Raw genomic sequence first — 25,808 nt, forward strand, 5'->3', positions numbered from 1 at the left:
CATGGTACTTTCAAGTTTGTTTTGATGATTGGAACGAATGTGATGTATCTCATTTCTCACATTTTTTTGTTCTGTTAATTGCCTTTAATCGTAAGTCAAGCCAGGAAGTCTGTGGGTCTTGTTTTGAATTACACTCTGTAAATATCTTTCTTTGGCTACTTTTGCAACTCAGCTAATTTGGAATAGTGCTCTGTGAGAAAACGAGAGTCTAAAGAGTTTCACCTTCAAGTGATAAAAAGCGGGCAGTTCGTTGATCTATTATTCTTTTTGATCTGACGTGAAGGTTTCGATATCGAAAGGTTATGTTAGTGAGCGCATTTACCAGCATATAATTAACACCGGAAGCAGGCCTGTAGTATCTATTCCAACTTCACACGTATATGAATGCTTTTGATGCGAATTTTCCTTGGTTTAAAGTTCCAAAAATCTGTAGAGGAGTATGGAGATTGTCCACTTTGTAACAGTAGTTTACTAATGGTGTTGAATACTTTATGTTGTTGTAGAGATGAAAGTTAAATTTTGCTAGGGGTGTACATGATTATAAATACACCGCAAAAGAAAGAAACCCTAACGAAAAAGCTTAAACTGGAGGAAAATTAGTGGTACAGACGAACAGACGGACAAAGTGCGGACAATGGATATCACTTTCTTGTTGGAAAATGCGCTAAAAAGTCTACAGGGGGTTTAAATTATAAGTGCAATTTAAATATAATAAATTCAATACGTGTTAAGTTTGCAGTTTCGGATTAAAATTACTAAGTGTCTTTGGCGTAGTTAAATTTTTATAGCATTGTGACTTTTCAGGGAGTTTAGCGTCAATAATTTGGACGTAAAGCCGTAAATAACATTATAACGCAGGGGACGTGATTAAAAAGAAATCACTGGGAAAAAAAACGCAATGGATTTCACTGAAAACATATAAAAAAATACAGAGACAATATCTATACACAAGGAGCTTGCAGTTTCGTAGAAATCAACAAATCCAGGGAAAATTCGTTAAGAAGAGGTATCGTAAATTTTCTTTATTGTTTTGTGTAAAATTAACATTGGTGCATTTTCTATTTACGAAGATGGAATAAAAAGTAGAATGTTTATATTATGTTAATTAAAAGGAATTTTTTTGTACTCCTTAAAAAGGTACCAGTCGTTGCAATTTCGTTATTTAAGATCTTCATTCCACAAAACAATCCTTTTGGCTAACAATCCGTTAACAGGGATTTGATTTTGGTTAAATGCCAACTTTATGTTCGATTAAATTAGTAAATGAGGATTTCCCTGTGAATAAGATGTGCCTGGTAAAGAAATTCGAATATATTTTTTTGAATTTCTAGAATACCTAGTTAATCAAAACGTGGCCATGGTCCTTGTCTCAAAAAAGTTATCAACAGCCCTTTTTAAAGGACCAGAGTCTTTGTGGATCTATTGTCTGGATTCCAACTTTGATTCTAGGTCCCAATGGTGCACCCAAGTCTCAGAACCAGTCAAAATTCGTGCCAAATAGTCAGCATCCTTTTCCAAAGCTGCCAAATAGCATTGCAAAATTTGCAATCTGCACAACTTTTGTTCAGGGTTCAACCGCGCTGATGATACCGTGCTCATGTCCAAATGGCCATGAATTATGGTTAACACACTAAACCAATGTCAGTACAGATAGTGCAGACCTTGACACGACAATTTGGCCACCACTTCATCGTTTGTTGCAGTTCTTGGTCGGCCACCTTTATGATAATCTTCAATGAATTCCTGTCCCCCTCGAAACTGTTTAACCCAAAATTTTAGCACATAATGCGACGGCAACCATTCTTTCTCGAATCGTTTTCGGCTAACGCCCTTCTTTTATCGGAAACTTTATGACGCTGCCTGCTGCCATGCTCTAACTTCAGGGAATTCATATTGTCGCACAAAACACCGCATAAATTGCAAGATAATTGTCACACGAAATTCCTGAATGCCTGAATAGATGTATGATCAATTCAAAAAAAGACTGATAGCACCCCTTTAGGTGCAAAATTAAAAAAACTCAGATCCAAATCAGGTAACGCCAAAATGGGCCAATTAAAAAAATCAATTATTTTCGACCTCTATGTACAGAACCAAATAAGCTACTATTTATGTATGCAGCCTTAAGTTAGCTCCATCACATTTACCATGCAGCCAGTTTTGCATCTTTATGTTTACTGGCCTTCACGAGCTTCATTTTTTCGTTTGCACCAAAGCCCCATAACCATAATCGCAATATTTGGAAAATGATGTGGTCACCTCACTTACCTATCATGTTTTGTGTCTGATGCCGGTCCTTTAGAATTAATTCGTCACTCAACAGTATTATTTTCATCCCAATTGGCTAATTATTTGCGATATTGTTTTTTTAATCAAATGTTTCGTGCATTTTGACGAATATTCAACTTGAAATCCGCAAAGTGCCAATTTAATATTTCCAGTGAGTTAATAAATTATGAATATACATAATAGGGTGCGTGTGAAATAATTATATAAAGGAACAATTTAAGTTACGGTGCCTGTCACACATAGAGAGCAATTTATAAAATATAAAAGTTATGGAATACAAAACATAATTTTGGAATAGTACCAACGTGGGCGTAAACCTTCAAATTATCCTCCTCCATGTCCACAGCATATGTGAAGAATGATTTATATACTCTTGTGGTGTACCGAACTGTCTTCTTTAACAATAAATCTCGCAAACTTTTTTAAGATTACTGTTCCCAGGAGACAACTCGACATAACCGATTAATTTCGCTTTCCGGCATTCTTTCACAATTCGCATCCACTTTTTTTGCTAGATGGCGCACTTAATTATTTTCAGACTGGCATTACTTCTAATGAAACCTTCCGTCGAATAAATTTCGGTCTATCTGAAAATCTCAATTTAAATTTTCCACGAAATTTAACAGAAAGATTACTTTAACTTCAGTCGACATTAAAAACGACAAGTTTTCGGTTTGAATAAATAACCAGCCTGCACTGTCCAATTTCATTATTTGTCCCCGCAAAAGTTAAACTCTAACGTTATTATATTTGAAAAGTTTCAAATAAAACCACATAATCCGCGACATCAACCTACGTCAGTTCATATTTTCCCAGCGGTTATTTTAAAAGTCCCCCTATAATTCAATTTACTCGTGAACGCATTATGAACATTTTATTTAATCCTCACAAAGGGTTTTTTTTAGATTACGTAGATGTGTGCTCCCGCATTCGGTTTAGTTGCGAAAACTAATCCATCGAGGTTATTGTCTATGCCTATCTGGCTGTAGAATTTTGTTTTCAACACGTCGATGTAATTGGAAACGTTTTCGGCGGTCACCAGAGCAACGGCACAACCGCCCCAACCCGCTCCTGTTAGTCGTGCTCCTAATGAGAAATTTTGGGATATTTCAACGAGCGTGTCCAGTTGGGGATGGCTGCATTCGTACAGATCCCTCAGGCTGCTGTGACTTTCGGACATCAGTTTACCTAAGGTTTCTAGTGCTCCTTCGGATGAAAAGTTATTACAAGCTTCGTGAAACTTTTGTACCCGAAGCGCTTCTGTAACAAAAACACAAATGTTATTTTATCATATAGGTACAGAATTTTACCTTCAAAAACGTGTAAAGCTCGCTGATGTAACTTGAAGCTTTCGATGTGTTTAGTGTTTGGGGTGAGCGAGGTTTGGTCCAAAACTGCGCTCGTTGTTTTTAATTCGTCCACAATTTCCTCTTTAGTATACGGGCTTTCGTGCAGTATCTTTTTTACCAAAGCAATCATCGTATGCAAACTGCCCTTTAAACCAGACTGCAGATCTGAGAGCGTCTTTACGGTGAACCAATCGATACCCTGATGCTTGGCAATAAGCTTAAATGTAAATGGTGAAGCTTAGTAAAATCTTTAGGGAGAAATTACCTGAGCTGCTAGGCGGCACTCAACAACCCGACAGTTAAAATCCGCCGTGGCTGCTTTGTTTAAACGTGTTAGGCTGTGGGCTATCACGAACACGGCTCCAGGGGGCAAAGAAACATCTTTACATCTCAACGGGGTGAAGTCGATCAATTTCGCACATCCTGAAACGGATTTCGAACAAATACAGTTCTTATTCTCTGCTTACACAAGCTCGGAATATTGCCAGAACGCAATAACGCTAAATTACACATACCCTCGTTTGCCAAAAAGGCAATCGCTTGATCCATACCGCCGCCTTGTGTACCAATGTACCGCTCACACCTCGCGCATAAATTAGCAAGTTCCTTCTTGGAGATGTTGAACTGAAAACATTTCGTATAAAACTTTTTCGATTATCAATTGTTGACATTATGTACAACTTTTCTTTGTGACGGAACGGAAATTGCGAAGCAAATATTACTCCAACATGATGAAGTTTTAATTCCCCTACGTTTGTAAATAAATTGCTCTGTATCCGTATATATAGTTTTGTAGCTCAAACACTTCTGCCGAATCGGGCAATTGAAACAATCTGTTCGAAACAACGCGCGCTATAATTTTTGTTTAACTATTTCGCTTACAAGGTAAATATAAAGGTTATAACCATTTAACTTGTGGGTGACTAGAAAAAAACTAAGTTCAACTTCAAAATTCTGTTTTATTCAGACATTCGGCAACTTCCGGAGTATTCTGGATAATGGTAACCCCCAGAAAATGAGTGACTGAAAAACTGGTCCCTTGGAATAATCTCCCTCAAGAAAGATTTACCGTTTCGAGAGAGACATTTACTTTTACATTCACATTAAATTCAGTTTTGTGTAATCTTTTTTATATGTTGTTTGCTTTCCTTGTTTGTTACATCGTTCTATTCTCCATTCTGAGCAAATATTAATTTATTACAATTACGCTTAAATAAACGCTTTTTTCTACAATCGATATCCAAAGTAGGCATTTGCGCTCGTATTTGACAACGCAAACGTCATCTTTTTCGAGGAATGTCACTTTGTCGCTTATAAGCGACAAAATAGAAAAAACGCTCGCTCTCCCAATTATTAACTATAAATCAAATATGCATTGCTCAGAGTATCCAATGACAACGAGTAAATGACATCTTTCATTTGGGCATAAGATTAAAATGATTTGAGTGAAAAATTTAAATTTTTGGAAATATGTGAACTGCTCGATTGTAGAAAAAACCTTGTGTGTAATTCGAGCGCAAATTGATTGTCGATTTCAAGAGATTGCCGCGCTCCTTCGTCGCGCGTCAACTGTCTCTTTCAATCGACAATATATCATTTTGCGCTCTTAATACACAAATAGCTATTAAAGTATACCTATTTTGGTCAATATTTTAGTTATACCATTCTAATCCACCTTTTATTTCTGTGTTTCACTAACATTTTTAACTCTCAAACTCATATGACAGTGACCTGCGAATGAGTGTTTTGTCCAAACACTTCTCGGCTCCCTCCGAGTCTCCGTCTTTTATACCTAAGAATGTAAGTACCAAATTTGGTTCCAGTCGGTTCAGCCGATTAGCCGGAAATTTGAGTACAAACAGACATACCGACAGATGGACGTACATCATAGAGGTTTTGTTTGTGTCGGAAACCTGGTGCTTCAAAACGAGTATTTCCGTCAAAAAAAATTTTTTCAAATTTACTCGATAAGATCCATTGCCAAAGATAAATATTGATGATCTGTTGTATATTTAGTATTCAAGGGTTTAGTTATTACATAAATTGTTACGGTAAGAAAGATTTGATTAAGGTGTAAATGAACTTAGTTGATTCAGCCGAAGCTAAATTTCAACAACAATTAAGTTATTTAGAGTAAGAAATGAAATGGCCGTTTCAAAGTAAACTTTAATCCCAAATTCTAATAGGGGAAACTTATACACTGCCCTTTTTGAGCCCCGAAAAAAAATTGTCTCAGACCGACAAAAATTTTCTTATAGAATGTGGCCTGTAGAATCCATAATTTCAAACAATTCCAAGATTGGGCTACTAGTTCAAAAGTTACAGCCCTTTGAATTTTCTTTCGAAATTGGTTTCTAGTCTATAACTTTTGATTGAGAAGTCTGATCGAAAAAGTACGAATTGATTTGGATTATACGCATCCAAATTAATAAGAAAAAGTGTTTTCCCGAGAAATTTTAGTGTAGTCGATTTTTGGTAAAAAAGGAAGGTTATACACTGCCTTCTTTTGAGCCCCGAAAAAAAAATTGTCTCTGATCGACCCGGAAAAAATTTTCTTATAGAATGTGGCCTGTAGAATCCATAATTTCAAACAATTCCAAGATTGGGCTACTAGTTCAAAAGTTACAGCCCTTTGAATTTTCTTTCGAAATTGGTTTCTAGTCTACAACCTTTGATTGAGAAGTCTGATCGAAAAAGTACGAATTGATTTGGATTCTACGTTCCCAAATTAATAAGAAAAAGTGTTTTCCCGATAAATTTTGGTGTAGTCGAATTTTGGTAAAAAAGAAAGGTTCGTGAACCTGTATTAGTAAACGAATATTGAGTCTAAAGGGGAGAAGCATACTATTTGCAGAAAAACAAAACCGTTGCAAAATGTCACCCAATAGAGGGGCTTTACAGTAAGACCGGTGGAAAATAGTGCCCAACGTGGGACTTCACAGTAGGGATCGATGCAAAATGAAGAAAATAAGTAAATATTGGAAAAAGTCTTTGCCAATTGTCGAAAATAAATATCTATCTATTTGGTTTAGAGTTTTTGTTGAAGCAAATAACACAAAATCAACTCCGAAGGTAAGTCCAGTGATTCCTGACCTGAAGGAAGTGGGTATCCACGTGTCCTGTGATTTGCTGAGCTAGCCCGAGGAGTTATTAAGTGGCCAGTTTCGTGCCATCGAATTCAAATTAATTACTAGCTTGTATTTTCTCTTGCGTTATTTTTTCGGACGTTGAATTCCTGGACACAGTTACAGAGAACCACTCCTCAATGCATGTCAGTAGGTCTTGAACTATAAGTTAATAAGCAAGAGGTAATTTACTGTGAATAAATTAATTTAGTTACCACGCACATAGTCTTCATCAGAAAACTAGAAACACGTTCGTTAATAACAGAACCTCGTTCAGTTTTCTGTAACAATTGCTTGATTAGTTCTGTTCACAACGTCTAGAAAGTATCTGTACAAAGCTTGTCGATTGTTCCCAGGATCATCCAACTTAATGGTTTGTTGGTTTTCGAATTTTGTTTTTATTACCCTTGTACGTTCGATGAAATTTATCGACGCCGTATGATAAATGACGCTTAAGAAAACCGTTAACGTAAATCTTTTCCGAGGCGAAATTGAAAGAGCAATATTTCGGGGGGTGTCACGATCGAAATGTATGGACGCAATCCCATTTCATTGCGAAATTTACATTCTCGAAAACAATATCGAATTTCTTCAACGAGTTTTTCGAGCCAATATCTTACACATACATAAATAGTCAACAACCCTGAATTTATATTTGAACACAAAACGTAAAGCTCTGAAGGGATAGTCGCTTCATCTTAAATTCTAAATCGATGTACCGTCAACTCGCGTTACGCAAAGCTTGATGTTTGCCTATAAAATTCTATTTTAAAACGCTTTATCGTGCTAAAAGCGAAATAAAACTCAATTAGTGGCCTCTACTTTCGGGTTTTCTTGTAAATTATTTAAAGTGGATGGAGCGGAAATTTGCTTACATTATGCACGTGGGAAGTTGACAAAGCCGCGGCGCTAACTAAAGCACTGCTACTTGAGAGACCGGCACTTTGAGGTATAATTCCGCTAACCGCCACATTAAAACCTTTAATACTGGTTTCCTTTGGTAAAACATCTAAGAGGCCCCTTACGCCGCATAAGAAGTACTGATACCACTTCGGCGCTTCATCCCCAATGGAAATTCTGTAACACATCCCTTTGGAATATCAACACTCATTCACGCCAAACTTACTCGAACTTCCTAAGGTCGCACTCGTAATCCTCATACGACGGATCTACATTTGTCAACCTCAACGTCTCGCCATCCCCAATAGACACGGATAACATAATATCTTGCTCTAACGCCATTGGGCACACGCTGTATCCACAATAATCAATGTGCTCCCCGATAAGGTTGACCCTAAAATAAAAATCGGGCTTTAGAGTTTCCCAGGGCGAATTCCGCTCTGAATTTATTTCCGAGATTTGCTGATGTAGTAGAGCTTATGCGTTCGATCAGTTTAAATTTGTGGCTTCCTACGCTGGCGTTTGATGCAAATAATAGTCGTATTACTGGTGCACTTTGTTCCTCTTCACTTGCGTTACTATATCAGTACTTACCCACACAAATAATGTGGATAATGGAAACATTTTAGTAAAGGCCTACTTTACCCAAGCAACATAATGAGAAGAATGCCATTTGAGGTTTGCGAAAATCAACTAGAATAATGAGGATGCAAAATATAGTATTTACATACTGGTTTTAAATTAGAAAGCAATTCAATTTTCTTATCGGTCAATAAACGTGGAAAATGCCAGTATTTGCGTTTGATAAAATTTGCTATCTGTAAAAGTTACGATATTTCTTGGTCAGCTGCATATCATTCTACTTCGTTTTTTTGCATTGAAATAAAAATTCACTGTGTGTCATTTGTTGTGCAACACTACTGAGTTGTACAACTAATTCACGTAGGTCGTAGATATAGGAAGTTTTCTAAAATATTCATAGAAAAGCATTATCCTATATAATTAATATATTCACAACACAGGTTACTAGTTACAAAGTTTTGAAGTTCAAAATGGACTATCCTCTCATAACCATCTAAGTTTTACTTGATGAAAAGAAAGTAGTAGTTTTATAGTAAAATGTTAGAATGTAATTTGTCTTCTACAATATTTAGTTTATTTCCAAAAATACCGAAACAGCTGCTTAACGAAATACACCACACCGTCACAATTTTCTATTTTCCTCTTCTTGTCGGCGACTTCCTGTCCACTCCTGGACAAAGATGGCTATGTCTATGAGACCATGAAAAGACCTATAAAGTAAGCGTTCAGAGTAACCAGGGCAGAAAATGGCACAACAATTTACTAGTCAATTGTAACGACCTTATTATTCCATTTATTAAGACACGATTTCAATTGAATAATGACCCCTATTATACCACTAGTGATACAATGAATAATTTCACTGCTTAAACTAATTCCCTTGCAAAAACTGACACTTTGTTCTTTATAATACATATAAACAAGTAAAAGATTTCCTTGTCCCTTGATTTTGAAACAAATGTTGACATTTTATTAACGAGAGACAAAGAGCGAGTTCATGATTTTGGATTTGTGTCCGCACGTCCGTCTGTGCACATGATAACTCTGCCCACTTCTGTACATGATAACTCGAGAACGGTCTCGAATTTTCAAATTCTGTTTTCAGTAATAAGTAGACAATGGCGATGGAACTAACTGATTAAATTTTGGTCATTTGGACTTTCTGTCCGTCCGTCTGTGTACATGATACTCCGTCCGCTTGTGTACATAATAACTCGGAAACGGTTTCGAATTTTCCAATTCCGTTCTGGGTATTCGACCAACCCCGACGGTTATAACCTTATTTAGTTTAGGTAACTTAAAGCCAATTTTCTTAAAATGACATATAATTCACGTAAAAAGGATTACCTGGAAGGACAATGCCCTTAAAGTCACGAAAGAAAAGTTTAAGCGCAAAAATTATCTCTGGGGTAACTGAGTATACCCCGCTCCGGTAATGTTAGATTATAATTAGAAAAGAGAGGTTAGAGAATTTTAAACATAAAAAATTACAAAAGAAAATGTGAACAAAAAACGATTTTATTCATTTATTTATTATCCCTCTCTTGTTCTGGGCCCTCAACAGGCTTGCGCCCAATTACAGAGTTCTCATCATTTTTGCCACAGATAGGGTCAAGAAAAGGATGAGCAATCTAGTAAACAAGGTAAGGAAAGAAAGGGTTTACTCGAAGAGTTGAAGGAAGGAGTAATGTGCCGAAAAAATGTGTGGAAAATTATAGGAGAATTGATATAATAACTAGAACCTGTGCAATGATACTGAACGAAAGAATAAAAAAAGAAAAGAAGGGGATGGTGGAGGGAACAGAAATGGGCTTCAGGGAGGGGGACGATCGACCGCATATGTGTATTACACAGATTCGTCGAAAAGGAATTGGAAAAAAGGGCGGAAAGCCGTTTTGCCGGTTTGCAAGGAGTTAAGGGCAGCGCTTGACAAAGTGGAAAGAGAAAAAGTATTCATGATGATGACAGAAAATTTTAATGAGGGAATTTATCAATAGGAAATCTATGACGTTAATGATCTAACGGTACGTATGTACCAAAATCCAGAGTTTAGAATTTCAAAGACCTAGGCTTAAGCTAATAGCTATTTTTGAGATAGTAGGTAATTAGATCATAGGTTGACGTAAAAAATAAAGAATGGCTTTCATTGAGTACACCTGAAAATGGTCTTAAACCCTTAAAAATAAGGAAAAAGATGATGTAGTTTTTTTTAGCATTTTACTACGATTAGTGCTTCAAGAATCAGAGCAATCCCTCACCAACTTAATGAAACGTAATAGTTCTACTTACAAAATTTTGGTTTGGAAATTTAGACCCTCATTTTTACGCATTTAGTCGTAATTTTTTATACACATAGGACTGTATGTTTTGCAATATCTATATATAATTTACAAAATATACCACTCACATTTCTCCGTTAATAATTATTTTTCGATGTTGGAAAGTTGGTAAAGGTAAAGGAAAACAGGATGGTTACTTTATTTATTTAAGGTAGAAGGTTCCATCAAGATATGAAAGGAATGGAAAGCAGTGATGTCAAGGGCACTATTCGCGCTTACTATTAATTAAAGATGAAGTGGAATGAAGGGGGTAAAAAATCACAATACTAGGGAAATTTTTCCCTAATAAAACAAGTGTTGTATCAGGTTTGTCATTTATTTGTATTAAACGAAATATATTGTGTCCAAAGCCAATGAATAGCTTTATTATTTAATTTCACGTGCATGCTTTTGAATATGTCTATATTTTATAATCAAAGCTTCATACATGTACCTATCAATTATTCCCCTATCAACTCTATTTATTAAACGTGAGCGGTGAATATTGTATATGCATTGTATATTACACTCGATATTACATTAAACAGTTTTTTTACTATTAGTTGGTTTATGATACGTTTAATACTGGTATTCAAAAACCAATAACTTCTAAAAACGCAGAATGCAAGTTTTCTATTTATTTCCCTGATCGTTCAAGCACATTATTTGGTCAGACTCATTAATCTCCAATCAAGAGAAAGACTGGAAGTCGACACCTTACTAGATCCAGATCGAACAATCATTCACAGTATTCTAAAGCAGCGCATCAAGTTAGAGAGGAAGAATAGGATTTTTCTTTAATTTTTAATTCTAGTATAAAGCTAGATTACAAATCGAAGAAAGAAATGGCAATTATTAATGTTTAAAAAATACAAGTAAGCAAGTTTTGCTGAGAATTGTCCTTTGACATCAAAGGTAATTAAATTTTGGGAATTTTCTGAACATGAATTATAATAAATTCAGTTTTATTTTTGTGTGAAAACGGAAAACCTTTGTGAAAATCATTTAAAAAAGATGTTTTAACGTAACGAGATTACCTACTGGTAAATAACCAGCAGTGGGCAGCAATTAAGTAATCTTACAGTATCTCTCAGAAGTTTTTTAAATTGAGGAAAATGGAAACAGTCCTATGTTCATTTTATGAAAGAATATTTAAACTTAGGTACATCATACCCTTATTCATCATTTTTAAAATAGCAGTGTGGATATTACTTATAGTCCAGTCAGTAGGATACGAATCAGGCCTTTGACCTACAAAAAGTGGTGTCGTTGATTTTTTTTAAATATGCTATTGAGATAATGGTGGTTGAAACAAAAACCATGTTTTCGGCCTTGGGAAAAGACCACTTTTTAAAAAATTGTTATAACCATGTAATAAATATCGAGAAACACTAAAAAAAATCACAAACTTTGGGCAAAAGAGTTCATATTTCCGCCGCTGTAACTCGGAACATATTAGAAGTACTTACAAAAAAAGTGTATAACAAAAAGGTGTTAAATGTCTTCCTTGCATTTTATTTGAACCTTTTTTTCGTAAGATCAACCGCTGCGGAGTTATTTTGAGAAAACATGGTTTTCGTTTCAAGGCCCAGAACCCAACACAACATATTAAAAAAATGACTACCACACCACCTTTTGTAGGGCAAAAATCCCTACTGAATGGACTATTAATGTACCACGCTGTTTTCAGGAAACCTTAATGGTCCTAAAATTCGAGTTGTTTTCGATGTTTGAATTAGACAGATTCAACAATGGGTACAGGACAACCTTATTGCAATACTTTTTGGATTTCTAACGCATAAAATGGTTTTATCCAGAGATATTACCAAAATGTATAGGTTTCAATACCACAATGCTTGCAAGCCGTTATAAACGTTTGTCTTAGAAACAGTAACTTATGGTGCTACTTGTGCACCATTTTTAGCAACAATAGTACTTAAAAAACAGGCAATAGGATGAAATAAAATTTCTTTTTGTATTGCCAACTAAATAATGGATCATGATTTATATGTGGATGAATGACTGGACGATCACTTCTTAAAAACGAAATGATTGTACTGGTACAAAGAGAGCGAGAGCATAGAAATGCAGAGCACCGTTCTATAAGCCTGTTAGTGCTTGCTGCGAAAATTCTATTGAGGGTGGTAGTTGGAAATCTGTGTTTTTTAACAATTAAAGCTCGAATTAAAGTGTGTCCGATTTGCAGACGATATGACACTTATTTGGCAGACAATGTTACAATGACATATCGTTTGAAAATAATGAAATAAATGAAAAGTACTAATGGAAATCAAGAAAACGGAAACGTTAATAATTGTCCACGTAAGGAATGAAAGTATCTTGGAACTACAGTAACGGAAGAATGGAAAAGCATGGCCGCAATAAACACAACAATAGGAATAGCTCGAGAAATAGCTAGTAAAATTGAGTGTCTTTTTATACGGGCTATGAAACGTGGGCATTAGGTGGGAGGGAGAAATCTGGAAGATTAATTATGGAAAAGCGCTTTGAATATCAAATGGTTAGATAGAGCTAGGAATGAAGATGTGCTATTGAGAATAAGGGTGAAAAGAAAGCTGCTAAACACTATAGCCGTAAAGTAATTGGATTAGGAAGAACTTTTTGTTGGGAGAGGTGTTGGAAAGGAAGTGTGGAGGGGAGAAAGAAGAAGAATCACAATGATCAGCGAGTTGTATGGAAGAGAAGAATATGGGATGATCAAGCGAAGAGCTGCTGATAGAAAAATGGTGACACCAATCATTTGCGCGTGCAGAGTACCATTGATGATGATGGGGACTCCAAAAATTGTTTAGGCTTTTGAATTTTGTGGGGACTGTCGCATTTAGATAGCTGCATTCAATAAAAAAAAAGCTTTTGAAAATCTTACTTGCAAATTATGTAAAAAGCTTGAGCAAGAAAATACTTATTATTTTACAATTATGGCCACAAACTTTCAGCTGTTCACGGTTTGTGAAGTGAAAGATTTTTAAAATAAGGTAAAGCTCAAGACTCTCTGCTTCCTATTTCAGGGTTTCTTTCAGCACTCCCAGAGGATTAATGTAATTTAATCGAAAACCCGCCTACAGAATTTCGCTCTTTAAAATATATGTGCTATACGCAATGTAATACAACTAAAACAAGTAATGCGACACAATTATTTACTGTTATTAGTAGGTATTTGTTTACGTTAGAACCACTACAACATTGAAACTCAGTCGAACCTTCTATAAGATGCTGCTCTCCTGTTAGCGCAAAAGCGTCAAGAATCCCAAACCGCTGTGTAATTTTATAAGGTCGAGTTGCAAATATGCCGAATATTTTTCCAAAAATTCAATTGTGATACTAAATAAACTGTACGTTGTACATACGTAACGTAATAATACAAAAATGTATAATTTGCTTGTTATCTCTACCAAGGATAATCCTAACACAAACAATGGAAAATAAAAATTTCAAGGCAAAAACCGAATTTCGTGGCAAAATTGATTATCCATTGGCTGGTGACAAAACTTGAAATGTAAATAGTGTAGGTTACTAACCTTCCGGGCACCCGAACATAAAATGCAGGTTCCTGCTGGAATTTTGCGGCAAAACGTTCTAGGAGCTGCTTGGATCGATTCGTGTGATTCATTCTTGAAATTGGTACGAAACCATTGTCAGCCTGGATCTCCATAACTTTGTACTTTTGTCACAAAATATCAGCAATCACTAAGCTTTCCAATTTTGAATTATAACAAACGGACGAAACTTCTACGTGGAAGGATAGCCGATATCTAATCAAGTTTTTTTTAAGAAAGCGCTAAATTTGCGGGGGAAACGGTGCCTGTAACGAAGTGGCAGTTGGGTTTAGTAGCAATAGATGCCATTGGCCACATTTTGAATTCATTTTTGGCTAGTTCAGGCATTTCTCTTTTTTTTTATAGTCATAGTTCTTTCTGCTAGAGTCAGATTTTCCATAGAATTTTTCTCAAAGCCTGTAGACTATCAACTCTTTCGTACATACCGCCTTAGAAATGGAAATTTATGGCATTAGAGAGTCCTCTGGCATTGTTATATCTAAACAATCTCGTTTCTGAACAGGAAACGCAATCAAAAAGCGCCCGCTTTTGTGTTTCAGGAACTCGACGCTAGATATGCAACGTCTACTTCTCCAATAACAGTCGCCACCTACGGCAACTACCCGAATTATATCGAATCGGTGGGAAAATTGATTTTTAAACGCTCTCTCTGATATTTGAGGATTCAAGTTAGTATTACATTTTATTTCTATTTCCCTTACTGCGTGCAAACTAAATCCGTACAACTTCCACGCGAACGATGACGAACGTTCGGTCTGATATTGTGCGACAATGCAAGAAAATTAGTGGGAAGTCGGCTGGAAGTTATAGAGGCCCGTATGTTTGTAACGGTAATGTTGGATACCTACGTAGATCGGTAGGCTTTAACTAAATCCTCCACTACGTTTTATCAGTGTAAGGGGGTTAAAACTGCTGTATTTGCAGAAACGAAACAATTTTATTGCTGCTATAACTTCTTTACGCTACATTTTGCTTTCCGTCTTATGACTTTGATTTTACCTATTTTGTTTACGTTCTCTCTCATTGAATTACGCTTTCACTATGAAATTTTAATGCCGTTTTATATGGGTTTATAAATTAAATAGTTTCATAATACCTAATTCATTAAAGGATCTTATTCAGGGGAACAGCAGTTCAAACAAGGATGAAGTTTGGGATACGGTCACAAATACTGGTTAATCAGGGTGGCTCAAAAATGTATAACGTTAGCCTACCAGTTGATGGAGTTTTTCACCTTTATTCACACCACCATTTGTTATAATCTCTATAAAGTACTGCAAATCTCCACTCGTCGCCAATCAATTTGAACGGCAAAAGTACATCGTCGCCTTCGGGGGAAAATCGCTTACTTAACTTTACAGGAGGAGCAAAAAATTCTATCAAAGTGAAATTTTGGAACGCAGAACGTAATTAAATTATAAATAGTTTATTTTGAGACTATAAATGATATTTAATAAAGTAGATAAGATACATTTTTACGTTAATAAATTTTGCTTACGATTTCCCATGTGATTTTTCATAAAATTATTTATTCGAGTTTTGTTAGGGGTTGTTTTGGTGGTTTTCTTTTTACATTATACGATTTTCTACCAACAATTACGTATTGTGTTGTACCCAGGCCAGCCCCGAGAGATTGCGCAACTCAAGATTTTAATTCAAAACTTTCCTTCCCAAACTAACTGAACCCCAGTCCCCAAGGCACATGATCGTCTCTAGACAAAGCTACCTAACCTGAATAACAAAATAATAGGACCGAAACTCGAAATTAAAACTTGAATTCAACATTAGAAATAAATTAAAAAACCCTAGAAAAAATCAAAGGTATCCTTAAAATGTACATACCACTTTAAATAAGAGCGCTAATTATAGATGAACGTGCAACAATCGTCGTTCGAAAATCGTATTAAATATCAGCCGAAACCTAAAGAAGATATACGTCAAGTAGATATAAGTAAAGTAAATATACCGGGAACAATAATAATGCTTCTAATGAAGAAAATTAATCGTTATAGAGTACCAAAGGCGTTGAACGACAACAAAGACTTTAAGTACGAATATCTGCCGAAATAATGTTTAACGAAACGACACGTGTCTGTTCCTGAATCCCAGAAAAATTTGCTGATCAACCTGGCGAATAAAGATAGTTTAATTGATCAACTGAAGGAAAAATTGGAATGTGTCGGTATCCAAGAGTTTTCTGCCACAGATGATGCTGATTCTTGAATTGTCCGGACTGCTTTTAAAGAAGCCTGTCCCACGGCAAATGTGGTGGGACAGGATGTCGATTATCTTATTCTTATAACTGCTCTTTCTCCTCCTGTTGAAGATATTCGATTTTTAAAAGAGATGTTCAAGGAAACATCAAAGAAAGGGCATATACTTCTCTTGATTGGCAGAATTCGAAAGTCCTTCATATCTCTAAAATAATATATTATTTGCTCGCACATTCAGTGAATATGATCCACGATCGGAATTTTTTCGCAAAGGGAAAGCACTAACCAGCGCAATCAGCCAAATTTTGATGCCAATTTACAAAATGTCGCAGGTTCTTTTTTTTTTTAATTTCGACGTATTACTTTGATATGTCCTTATTCGTTTATAACATAACTATGGGTCTGGATTGCTTATTTCTCTCACTAGTGGTGACGGTAGGAAACTGAAAATAATTTCCAACGTTTTCTCTTTCCCACGTTTACATGAAAAAGTTGTTATTCACAATCATCCTGTAAGTGTAACGTGTAGCATAATTGGTACGTACCTAAAAGGGTGAGGAAGTTGTATTTATCCACATTCTCTTTACCATAAGGGCCGAAAGTAGATTCTAGCGGTTAGTAATGACTTCTTCCCACCCTGTTGATAACTTTCTGTTTGTTAGATAGGTGCGCAATATATTTGCACATTTAAAATTGGCGTTGGATCATTGAATAAACAACTCTTTTATTCAATGGTTGGATGTAGAACTTGGAGGTCCGTATTATTACGTGTAGTGAAAATTTTAAAAAGCCATTGTTAAGATTTTATAATATTAAGTAACTGGTATAGGGGAGAGGCGAGCATAATGACATACCTACGTAGTTATTTACTCAGGCAATTTCTTAATTCAATGTTATTTATAGGTCGATAGCCAAAGATTTTCTTTACAACCTCTTTTAATAAAATTAGTTTTATTTGAAAGTTTTTATTAAGATCGAACCTAACATATTTTTTAGGTTAGGTAAATCATACGAATCATACGAAAATAATTCACAAAAAGAACATGAATGTAAAAAATGCAGTAACAGAATACCAAAGTTAATCCTTGTAGAGTTCAGGAACATATATTTGACCCTTACCTTGGGATACCTGCACAATAGGCATATGCCCACTACTGTCAGTATGGATCTTCTTCTTCGCTCGTTTCGCTTTCAATTCGCCCTTGAATTAGCCTAACACTTCCCTCATATCTGTGACTTTTTCTCAAAGGTTCTTGATCTTTTTCCTTTTTATTATCCCCTAGGTCCCTCCTAACCTCCTATCAACAATATTTCTGTTTTTCTTTCTTTTTTGTTCTTGGCCTTTTTGAGTTTTTTTTTCAAGAATACTTTGGACGCTTTCGGTTAACACATCTTAGTAAGAAACAGTTTTGCGTTTGGAGGTTTTTCTGACGTCAATTTGTGGCATTGGTGATAATTTTTGTAATATGTCTTGAATATCGTCGTTTTTTCAAGAGCAAGAAGTTTCTGGTTCATTTATTCCCACACAGGGTGTTTGCGCTTCTTTATTATTTCTTTGGGGCTGCTCAGGATTTTCTAGTTGTTCATTTTCTTTGTGCGAAACTGCTCTTTCTGCAATGTCCGTAGTTAAACTAGGTAAATATAGATGGTCAAGAAATATGTTCCGGATTAAATGGCGATATTCTCGTAGCACGGAAAAGCACTAGTTTCGTAGACATGATTAAAAGTTTGGACACCTGGTAAATGTTGACTGTGCGTCTGGGATTTTCTTTTAATCACTAGGTCGACTTTTTTCACGATCCCCTAAATGTCATAGTTAGTCAAATTAGATCATAAGCCTACTGTATGTCCAGAGCCTCAGTACCATGTAATTGGAATTTTCTTATTCTGTATGGCGTCTGGTTAAACAAATAAATATATAAATAAATGAAACACTTCATTTTCATGTTTATGTTTTATGTTTCCACGAGAGTGGCAGTAGCACTTTAATAAACCACACCACCCTCGCTAGAATCCAAAACAATTCGTACTGTTTCGATCAGACCTTTCAATCAAAAGTTATAGACTAGAAACCAATTTCGAAAGAAAATTCAAGGGGCTGTAAATTTTGAACTAGTAGCCCAATCTTGGAACTGTTTGAAATTATGGATTCTACAGGCCACATTCTATAAGAAATTTTTTTTTCCTGGTCGATCTGAGACAATTTTTTTTGGGGCCTCAAAAAAAAAGGCAGAAAATTCAAAGGGCTGTAACTTTTGAACTAGTAGCCCAATCTTGGAACTGTTTGAAATTATGGATTCTACAGGCCACATTCTATAAAAAAAATTTTTTCCGGGTCGATCTGAGACAATTTTTTTTTCGGGCTCAAAAAAAGGCAGTGTATAACCTTCCTTTTTTACCAAAAAATCAACTGCACCAAAATTTCTCGGGAAAACACTTTTTCTTATTAATTTTGGTGCGTAGAATCCAAAACAATTCGTACTTTTTCGATCAGACTTCTCAATCAAAAGTTTTAATTGTACTTTTTAACAGAAATCTGAATATGAGAGAGTAGAATATAAAAAAATGCACAGCAGAAGATTTAAAAAACCATACCATTGAGCAAAATTTCCTAATTACGGCACAGTGGCAGAAGGCTCGCTAGGTAAAAAACCGTTTGAGATCGACTATGGGTCAAGATCGTTAGATCAATCTCGATACATTAGCTCTTGAAGCTCAACTTGCTAGAGAAATTAATTTTGAGCGAGTGATATTCACTTTTGCTAATAAGAAAATCCGCAGAGTCAAATTGTAATTTGGTTATTTGAATTCTAACAATTCATAATAAATTATGAAAATTACTGTGTCTGTATGAAAATTATTCAAATGTTCTCGTTTCAAATCTAGGTAGTCAAGATTGAAAATGTCTAGTTTCTAGTTTCGGTGGTTACAAAAATAATTTCAACATGAACTAATTACGGCATCTCCTTGTCTCCATGGCACCGGGGAAAGTTCTCGCAAATACGGTTTTCTATTAGTAGGGGAGCTAACACGAAATCCACTGAACGAGAATGATCAAAATTTTAACCAATGGTGTTCCATTTTGCCCTATCAGAGTATGCTAAAATCGATCGTCTGCCGCCTCAGGTCATACGACTTAAGGCGCTGCGGGTACTTCTTGCGGTACCAATTCTGAAAGGTGGTTTTTCGAAAAAATAAGTTATACACCTAATGAAAACGTTGATAATAGCTCTTAAAAAAATATTTCAAAAAATCGCGCGCATTTGATAACTCCGTAAAAAAACAATTCTTAGTCGGTTTTTCACGAACTTTCTACGGATATAACTAGGTTACGGTTGGACGAATGAAGCTGATTTTTTTTTACAGACTGATGATAGGTACTACTAATGACTTAACGGTGTTTCGTTTTTAAATTTTTTCTCTAATTACAAGATTACCTTATTATCTTAACATTATAAGATATCTTATAATATGAGAAAAAATTTAAAAAAGAAACACTCTCATAGTCATTGGCTGTACCTATCATTAGTCTGTAAAAAAAATCAGCTTCATTCTTCCAACGGTAACCTAGTTATATCCGTAGAAAGTTCGTGAAAAACCGACTAAGAATTTTTTTTACGGAGTTATCAATGTGCGCGATTTTTTGAAATATTTTTTTAAGAGCTATTATCAACGTTTTCATTTGGTGTATAACTTATTTTCTCGAAAAACAACCTTTCAGAATTGGTACCACAAGAAGTACTCGCAGCGCCTTAAGTCGTATGACCTGAGGCGGCAGACGACCGATTTTAGCATACTCTGATAGGGCAAAATGGAACTCCATCGGTTAAAATTTTGATCATTCTCGTTCAGTGGATTTCGTGCTAGCTCCCCTACTATATACAGGGTGTTACACGACCGTTCGAAAAAAAAAAATCGGGTTGTAGAGGGCATCAAAACAAGCACTTTTTCCAAATAAACCGAGGGTCCAACGTGTTTCGTTTGGGAGCCACCCCCCAAAGAGTGTTGAAATCTGCATTTCTTCTTTAATTTTTTTCTCAGAGCAACCATAAGAGTTACAAAGTCGGGTGGCATGTCTTTGAATAGGTTTTTGGGTATGCTCTTTCCGATTTTGCAATTTTTTTTTCAAAATTCCTACCCCTAAAGGGCGCACCCCTAAACTAGGGTGCAAAAAAAAATTCTGATTTCGACGAAATTTGGTATCTGGGGTTTTTTAACATGAAAATCACGAATCTGAAATTAGTTTTTGAAAATTCGAAAAAAAAAGTTCCACTGCAATTCTTGGCGGGACAACGAAAATAGAGATAATTCCACGAAATTTGTTGTGTACATACTAAACGAGTTAAGGAACAAAACTGTCGAACAGTTTTTTAAAATAACTTTTCAAACAAAAGTTATACTCATTTGAATGTTGGTCCTTCGGGTCGCGAAGTGTCCCAAGCCTACTAGTAAGCCATAATTTCGCATGTGTTGGTTGACAATGTCGCAAAAACAAAAGATGAACGGTTTGAGTCGATATTTTGTTATTTGGAATTAATTCGGTCATTAAATGATTAAAAAATTCGATGTATCGATTAAAACACCTACCAAGGTATCTTAAAGCGCTGATCGATTGTTTATTATCTAAATAAGGTGGGGGAAAAGTTTTATTCAGTTGAAGATAATCTTAAAGGTCACGGTTCATTTTTTCTAGAAAACATTTGGCAGTTCTGAAAAGAACTTTTTTTGTTTTTAGTGATCAGTAACGGACTTCACTTTTTCCAAAAATGAAGCGATATGCTTATGCAACATTTTCAAAAATGCCACCGCCAGCAGCCACGCACAATCTGCATCTCCTTGGAACAGAATTTGACGACTTCAAAACCATCATAGGATTGGTTTTAATAACTTCTGAAGCTGCCATCACGCGAGCAACCAGTTCTTCCACCGAATCGATTATTCCATTTTCGCTATTATACACTAAATTTTTCAGGTGCCCCCACAAAAAAAAATATTTAGATAATAAACAATCGATCAGCGCTTTAAGATACCTTGGTAGGTGTTTTAATCGATACATCGAATTTTTTAATCATTTAATGACCGAATTAATTCCAAATAACAAAATATCGACTCAAACCGTTAATCTTTTGTTTTTGCGACATTGTCAACCAACACATGCGAAATTATGGCTTACTAGTAGGCTTGGGACACTTCGCGACCCGAAGAACCAACATTCAAATGAGTATAACTTTTGTTTGAAAAGTTATTTTAAAAAACTGTTCGACAGTTTTGTTCCTTAACTCGTTTAGTATGTACACAACAAATTTCGTGGAATTATCTCTATTTTCGTTGTCCCGCCAAGAATTGCAGTGGAACTTTTTTTTTCGAATTTTCAAAAACTAATTTCAAATTCGTGATTTTCATGTTAAAAAAAACCCAGATACCAAATTTCGTCGAAATCAGAATTTTTTTTTGCACCCTAGTTTAGGGGTGCGCCCTTTAGGGGTAGGAATTTTGAAAAAAAAAATGCAAAATCGGAAAGAGCATACCCAAAAACCTATTCAAAGACATGCCACCCGACTTTGTAACTCTTATGGTTGCTGAGAAAAAAATTAAAGAAGAAATGCAGATTTCAACGCTCTTTGGGGGGTGGCTCCCAAACGAAACACGTTGGACCCTCGGTTTATTTGGAAAAAGTGCTTGTTTTGATGCCCTCTACAACCCGATTTTTTTTTTTCGAACGGTCGTGTAACACCCTGTATAACGAAGCCCAAACCAATCTTTACTATACAGGGTGGTATTCGCAAACTCAACTCATAAACTCTGGATGCTTCGTTACATACTTGATTGCAGTTACTGGTTAACGGTTTTGTCCAGAAATAAAAATCGTTAATGAAGTCAAAACTAAGCAAATTGAAATCTGAAATCTACCACTGTAAAAAGCACTACCTACTCTTTTCAAATAAAATTAACTTTCCCCCCAAAACAATACCTACCTAAATACTTACACGAGTAAAGTTAAATAAATGTGGTATGAACCGTCGCGCAAATTCTTATTTTCATAACTCAATCGGTTTATTTTCGTCATTCCTATAAATAATGAAGGGCCGGCAATAAATTGCTTAGCGCGGGGCCGAACGTAGTATCTCTAAAGTAACGTTCAGCACATGTAATACATCAAGATTTAGTTGTGGTTATGAAACTATTGTAGCAGTTAATATCACAGTACAAGCACACCCCAACTCGATTGCATTTCAATGGGGGTGGGAAAGTAAATATACTCTCATAACAAAAATCATCGCTCCGCGTAATCACGTGATATATGACGACATTTCGCGGCTAATTCGTGGGGTTGAACTTTTCAAAGTTTCCTTCCTTTGGCTTCACGCCAGCCCAATACATTTCATTAAAACGACTTTGATGTACATAAAAAAATATATTGAAAAAAGGCGCCCTAAACTCACCATGAGTAAACATTAAAAATTATATAATTCAAAATTGTTCTTCCGGTGGATGACACTTGTAGGGGGTAAAGCACAAATGGCCATTTCCGATTTAAAACGTTCGCTAAAGGGAAATGCCTTTCGGGGTGATTCACTACATCTTTTGTTAGAGGAAATGGAATTATATCAGCAAGTAGCGAAACAATAGACGTTATTCTTATTTGCCAGCATTAGTTCGATGAACTATCACTTCCGATCACTTTCCTTACTGCGGAGATTTATATACAAAAATGGCTGGGAACAACATCGTCTTTTCTCCGCTTAATCAAGCCGAAGACGTTGATTAAAAATCGGGCCTTTAAACCAATCTTTAATTCAATCGCATTAAACAAGACGATTGTAGACAGCATTGAATGGAAAACAACTTTTTTACTCGTTAATTCCGTTGATCATTTCCTTCGATACGGACTCGTGTTAATGGAATTAGTATTGATGCCTAAAGGGATAGTTTGTGAAGATGCTACACTGAAATTCAATCAGTGAACTTCGAAAATTGTAGAGCGTGATGCTGGATAATTTTCCCAAATAATGAATAACACATTTTTCCGGCTCCAGTTGACAATGCGGGTGGTCTTTGCTGTTGATGTGCCAAGCTAACAATGAACATACAACATCAAACCTTATTTAGTATTGGAATTTCATTACTTTACAGAAGTTTCGATGCGATATTTCTGTGCGGACAGGTTCTTCTTAAATATCTTATCGGCGATCGCCTACAAATAAAAATTAAAAATCGATAAAGGCGAGCCGACGTCGACGCGTTTGTTCGTCGATGTAGTATTTACTAATAACACAACACGCTGCAAATTTACGTGTGTAAAAATGTATACGCGAAGATTCCTCAACCTTCTCTCGATATTTCGGTGAATATAGAAACGGCGTATTTACAACGTCCTCCTATTGTAATTTACATTGTGGTGTCGCTGATACCTTATCAAAATGTATAAATCAGTAATGAATGCGGTTGGTATTTGCCACCTTATCAGTTCGAAATCTTTGTTGTAGGCGGAAGATTGGTTACATCTTAACTCGTGAATTCTTTCGAATGCACGCGAATTATGCAGGTACGAAAAATATGCAAGAGCTATCAGATTATATTAATCCCACGTATAACAAGCACAGTAGCTTACATGTGGTATTAATTTCACACAAAACAAGAAAAAATGATCAAATACTTATAGAGGTTTGGAGGAATAGGCCCATGTACCTTACTGGAAACGCTGGAAAAGTTATGGTCATTGCAGATAACACAAAAAATACGCTGCCAGAGCAAAGCGTCATCATCGGCGAACAACGAAACAGCTGAGCCCTGTACTTATAACACCGTTGACTTCAATTTAAAAAAGTATTCCAAAATCAAGAATATGACATGATGCTGCATGAGAAATATTGATCGCTCTTTTACAGGGTGCTTTAAGACTAATGATCAATTTTAATATCTTCAAACCTTAAAAAGTTGATTTTTTCAAATAAAACATGCATTTTCAAATGTCGAAAAAAATCTAAAACGGAAAGCATAAACAGATAGGTATAGGGAATGTAATAAGTGATTGTTGTAGAATTTTTTCGATATCTGAAAATGCAAAAAAAAGAGCATGACCCAACATACACGGATTCTCTTGACGAACAGGAGGTTGTGTAGCAGTGAGGTTTTAGGTCTTTAGGTTACCAAGAGGCTAAAGGTAGGTAGGTATGCGATGTGAAATTTATTGGGGTTAATTCGTAATTTGACTCCTGTAGGAATATGGAATTAATCTAAATTTCTATCAGGAGAGGACGGTACACTCCTGTTTCCTTCCAAACCGAATGGTAATACGTTTTATAAACAAATTAAAATTCTACCTTTAGTTACATCACAACCTTATGCTACCCCAATCCGTATGCAGAAATAAGATTTAATTTTACACTGACAGACTAAACTTGTTATTCTTTTTACTATTATATTGTTACCGTTAATTATAATATGAATGTTACTCTTACACTTCTCTTCTTCTTTTCGTTAATAACTTATTTATTATTACCTGAAACCAATTTGTTTTCATTTTAAGTTAATTGTACTGGCACTTATATTATTTTGATTTTTAGCTTGATGTACTTATTGGCAATTGCTGTTGACTGCTAATATAATAAATAAAAATAAAAAATAAAGCACTGATGTGAATTAGTCCATTTTTACCTCTTATCTCTTCAATATGTTTAGACTATCTATTACGATATTCCAAGAGAATATCTGTAGGAGAATATCTGTAGAATCCATAATTTCAAACAGTTCCAAGATTGGGCTACTAATTCAAAAGTGACAGCTCTTTGAATTTTTTTTCGAAATTGGTTTCGTCTATAACTTTTGATTGAGAAGTCTGATCGAAAAAGTACGAATTGATTTGGATTCTACGCACCCAAATTAATAAGAAAAAGTGTTTTCCAGAGAAATTTTCTTATAGAATGTGGCCTGTAGAATCCATAATTTCAAACAGTTCCAAGATTGGGCTACTAGTTCAAAAGTTACAGCCCTTTGAATTTTTTTTCGAAATTGGAAAATAACTTTTGATTGAGAAGTCTGATCGAAAAAGTACGAATTGATTTGGATTCTACGCACCCAAATTAATAAGAAAAAGTGTTTCCCGAGAAATTTTGGTGTAGTCGATTTTTGGTAAAAAAGGAAGGTTATACACTGCCTTTTTTTGAGCCCCGAAAAAAAAATTGTCTCAGATCGACCCGCAAAAAAATTTTCTTATAGAATGTGGCCTGTAGAATCCATAATTTCAAACAGTTCCAAGATTGGGCTACTAGTTCAAAAGTTACAGCCCTTTGAATTTTCTTTCGAAATTGGTTTCTAGTCTGTAACTTTTGATTGAGAAGTATGATCGAAAAAGTACGAATTGTTTTGGATTCTACGCACCAAAATTAATAAGAAAAAGTGTTTTCCCGAGAAATTTTGGTACAGTCGATTTTTGGTTAAAAAGGAAGGCTGT

The 25,808-nt window shown here is 35.5% G+C and overlaps 1 protein-coding gene across 3 annotated transcripts; it reads right to left on the minus strand.

Moving 5' to 3' along the window:
• Positions 1 to 2,434: 2,434 nt before the first annotated feature.
• On the minus strand, positions 2,435 to 14,345 carry LOC116174372 (N-acetylgalactosamine kinase-like). 3 transcript variants are annotated; one of them, XR_004146098.1, is made up of 9 exons: positions 14,103 to 14,345; positions 7,890 to 8,057; positions 7,639 to 7,840; positions 4,154 to 4,262; positions 3,904 to 4,061; positions 3,600 to 3,855; positions 3,179 to 3,549; positions 2,925 to 3,125; positions 2,435 to 2,876 (listed from the first exon to the last, which is right to left on the minus strand). XR_004146098.1 is itself a non-coding variant. In XM_031492285.1 (7 exons), exons 1-7 carry the CDS (start codon positions 14,234 to 14,236, stop codon positions 3,191 to 3,193), a joined length of 1,386 nt encoding a protein of 461 aa, XP_031348145.1. In that variant the 5' UTR covers positions 14,237 to 14,345; the 3' UTR covers positions 3,147 to 3,190. The 3 variants fall into 3 exon arrangements, 2 of the variants coding, with proteins under 2 accessions (XP_031348145.1, XP_031348146.1); XM_031492285.1 differs by lacking the exons at positions 2,435 to 2,876; positions 2,925 to 3,125 and having other exon boundaries at positions 3,147 to 3,549; XM_031492286.1 differs by lacking the exons at positions 2,435 to 2,876; positions 2,925 to 3,125; positions 14,103 to 14,345 and adding an exon at positions 8,258 to 8,388 and having other exon boundaries at positions 3,147 to 3,549.
• Positions 14,346 to 25,808: the final 11,463 nt, after the last annotated feature.

The sequence above is a fragment of the Photinus pyralis genome, unplaced genomic scaffold, assembly GCF_008802855.1.
Source record: "Photinus pyralis isolate 1611_PpyrPB1 unplaced genomic scaffold, Ppyr1.3 Ppyr1.4_LG6, whole genome shotgun sequence".
Taxonomy (NCBI): domain Eukaryota; kingdom Metazoa; phylum Arthropoda; class Insecta; order Coleoptera; family Lampyridae; genus Photinus; species Photinus pyralis.

Coding starts and splice junctions, on each gene's coding strand:
- LOC116174372 (XM_031492285.1), bottom strand. CDS start 14,236: ATGGAGATCCAGGCTGACAATGGTTTCGTACCAATTTCAAGAATGAAT. Junction 4,062..4,153: donor TGCCTTTTTGGCAAACGAGG/GTATGTGTAATT, acceptor AATCCGTTTCAG/GATGTGCGAAATTGATCGAC. Junction 3,550..3,599: donor AGCTTTACACGTTTTTGAAG/GTAAAATTCTGT, acceptor TTTTTGTTACAG/AAGCGCTTCGGGTACAAAAG.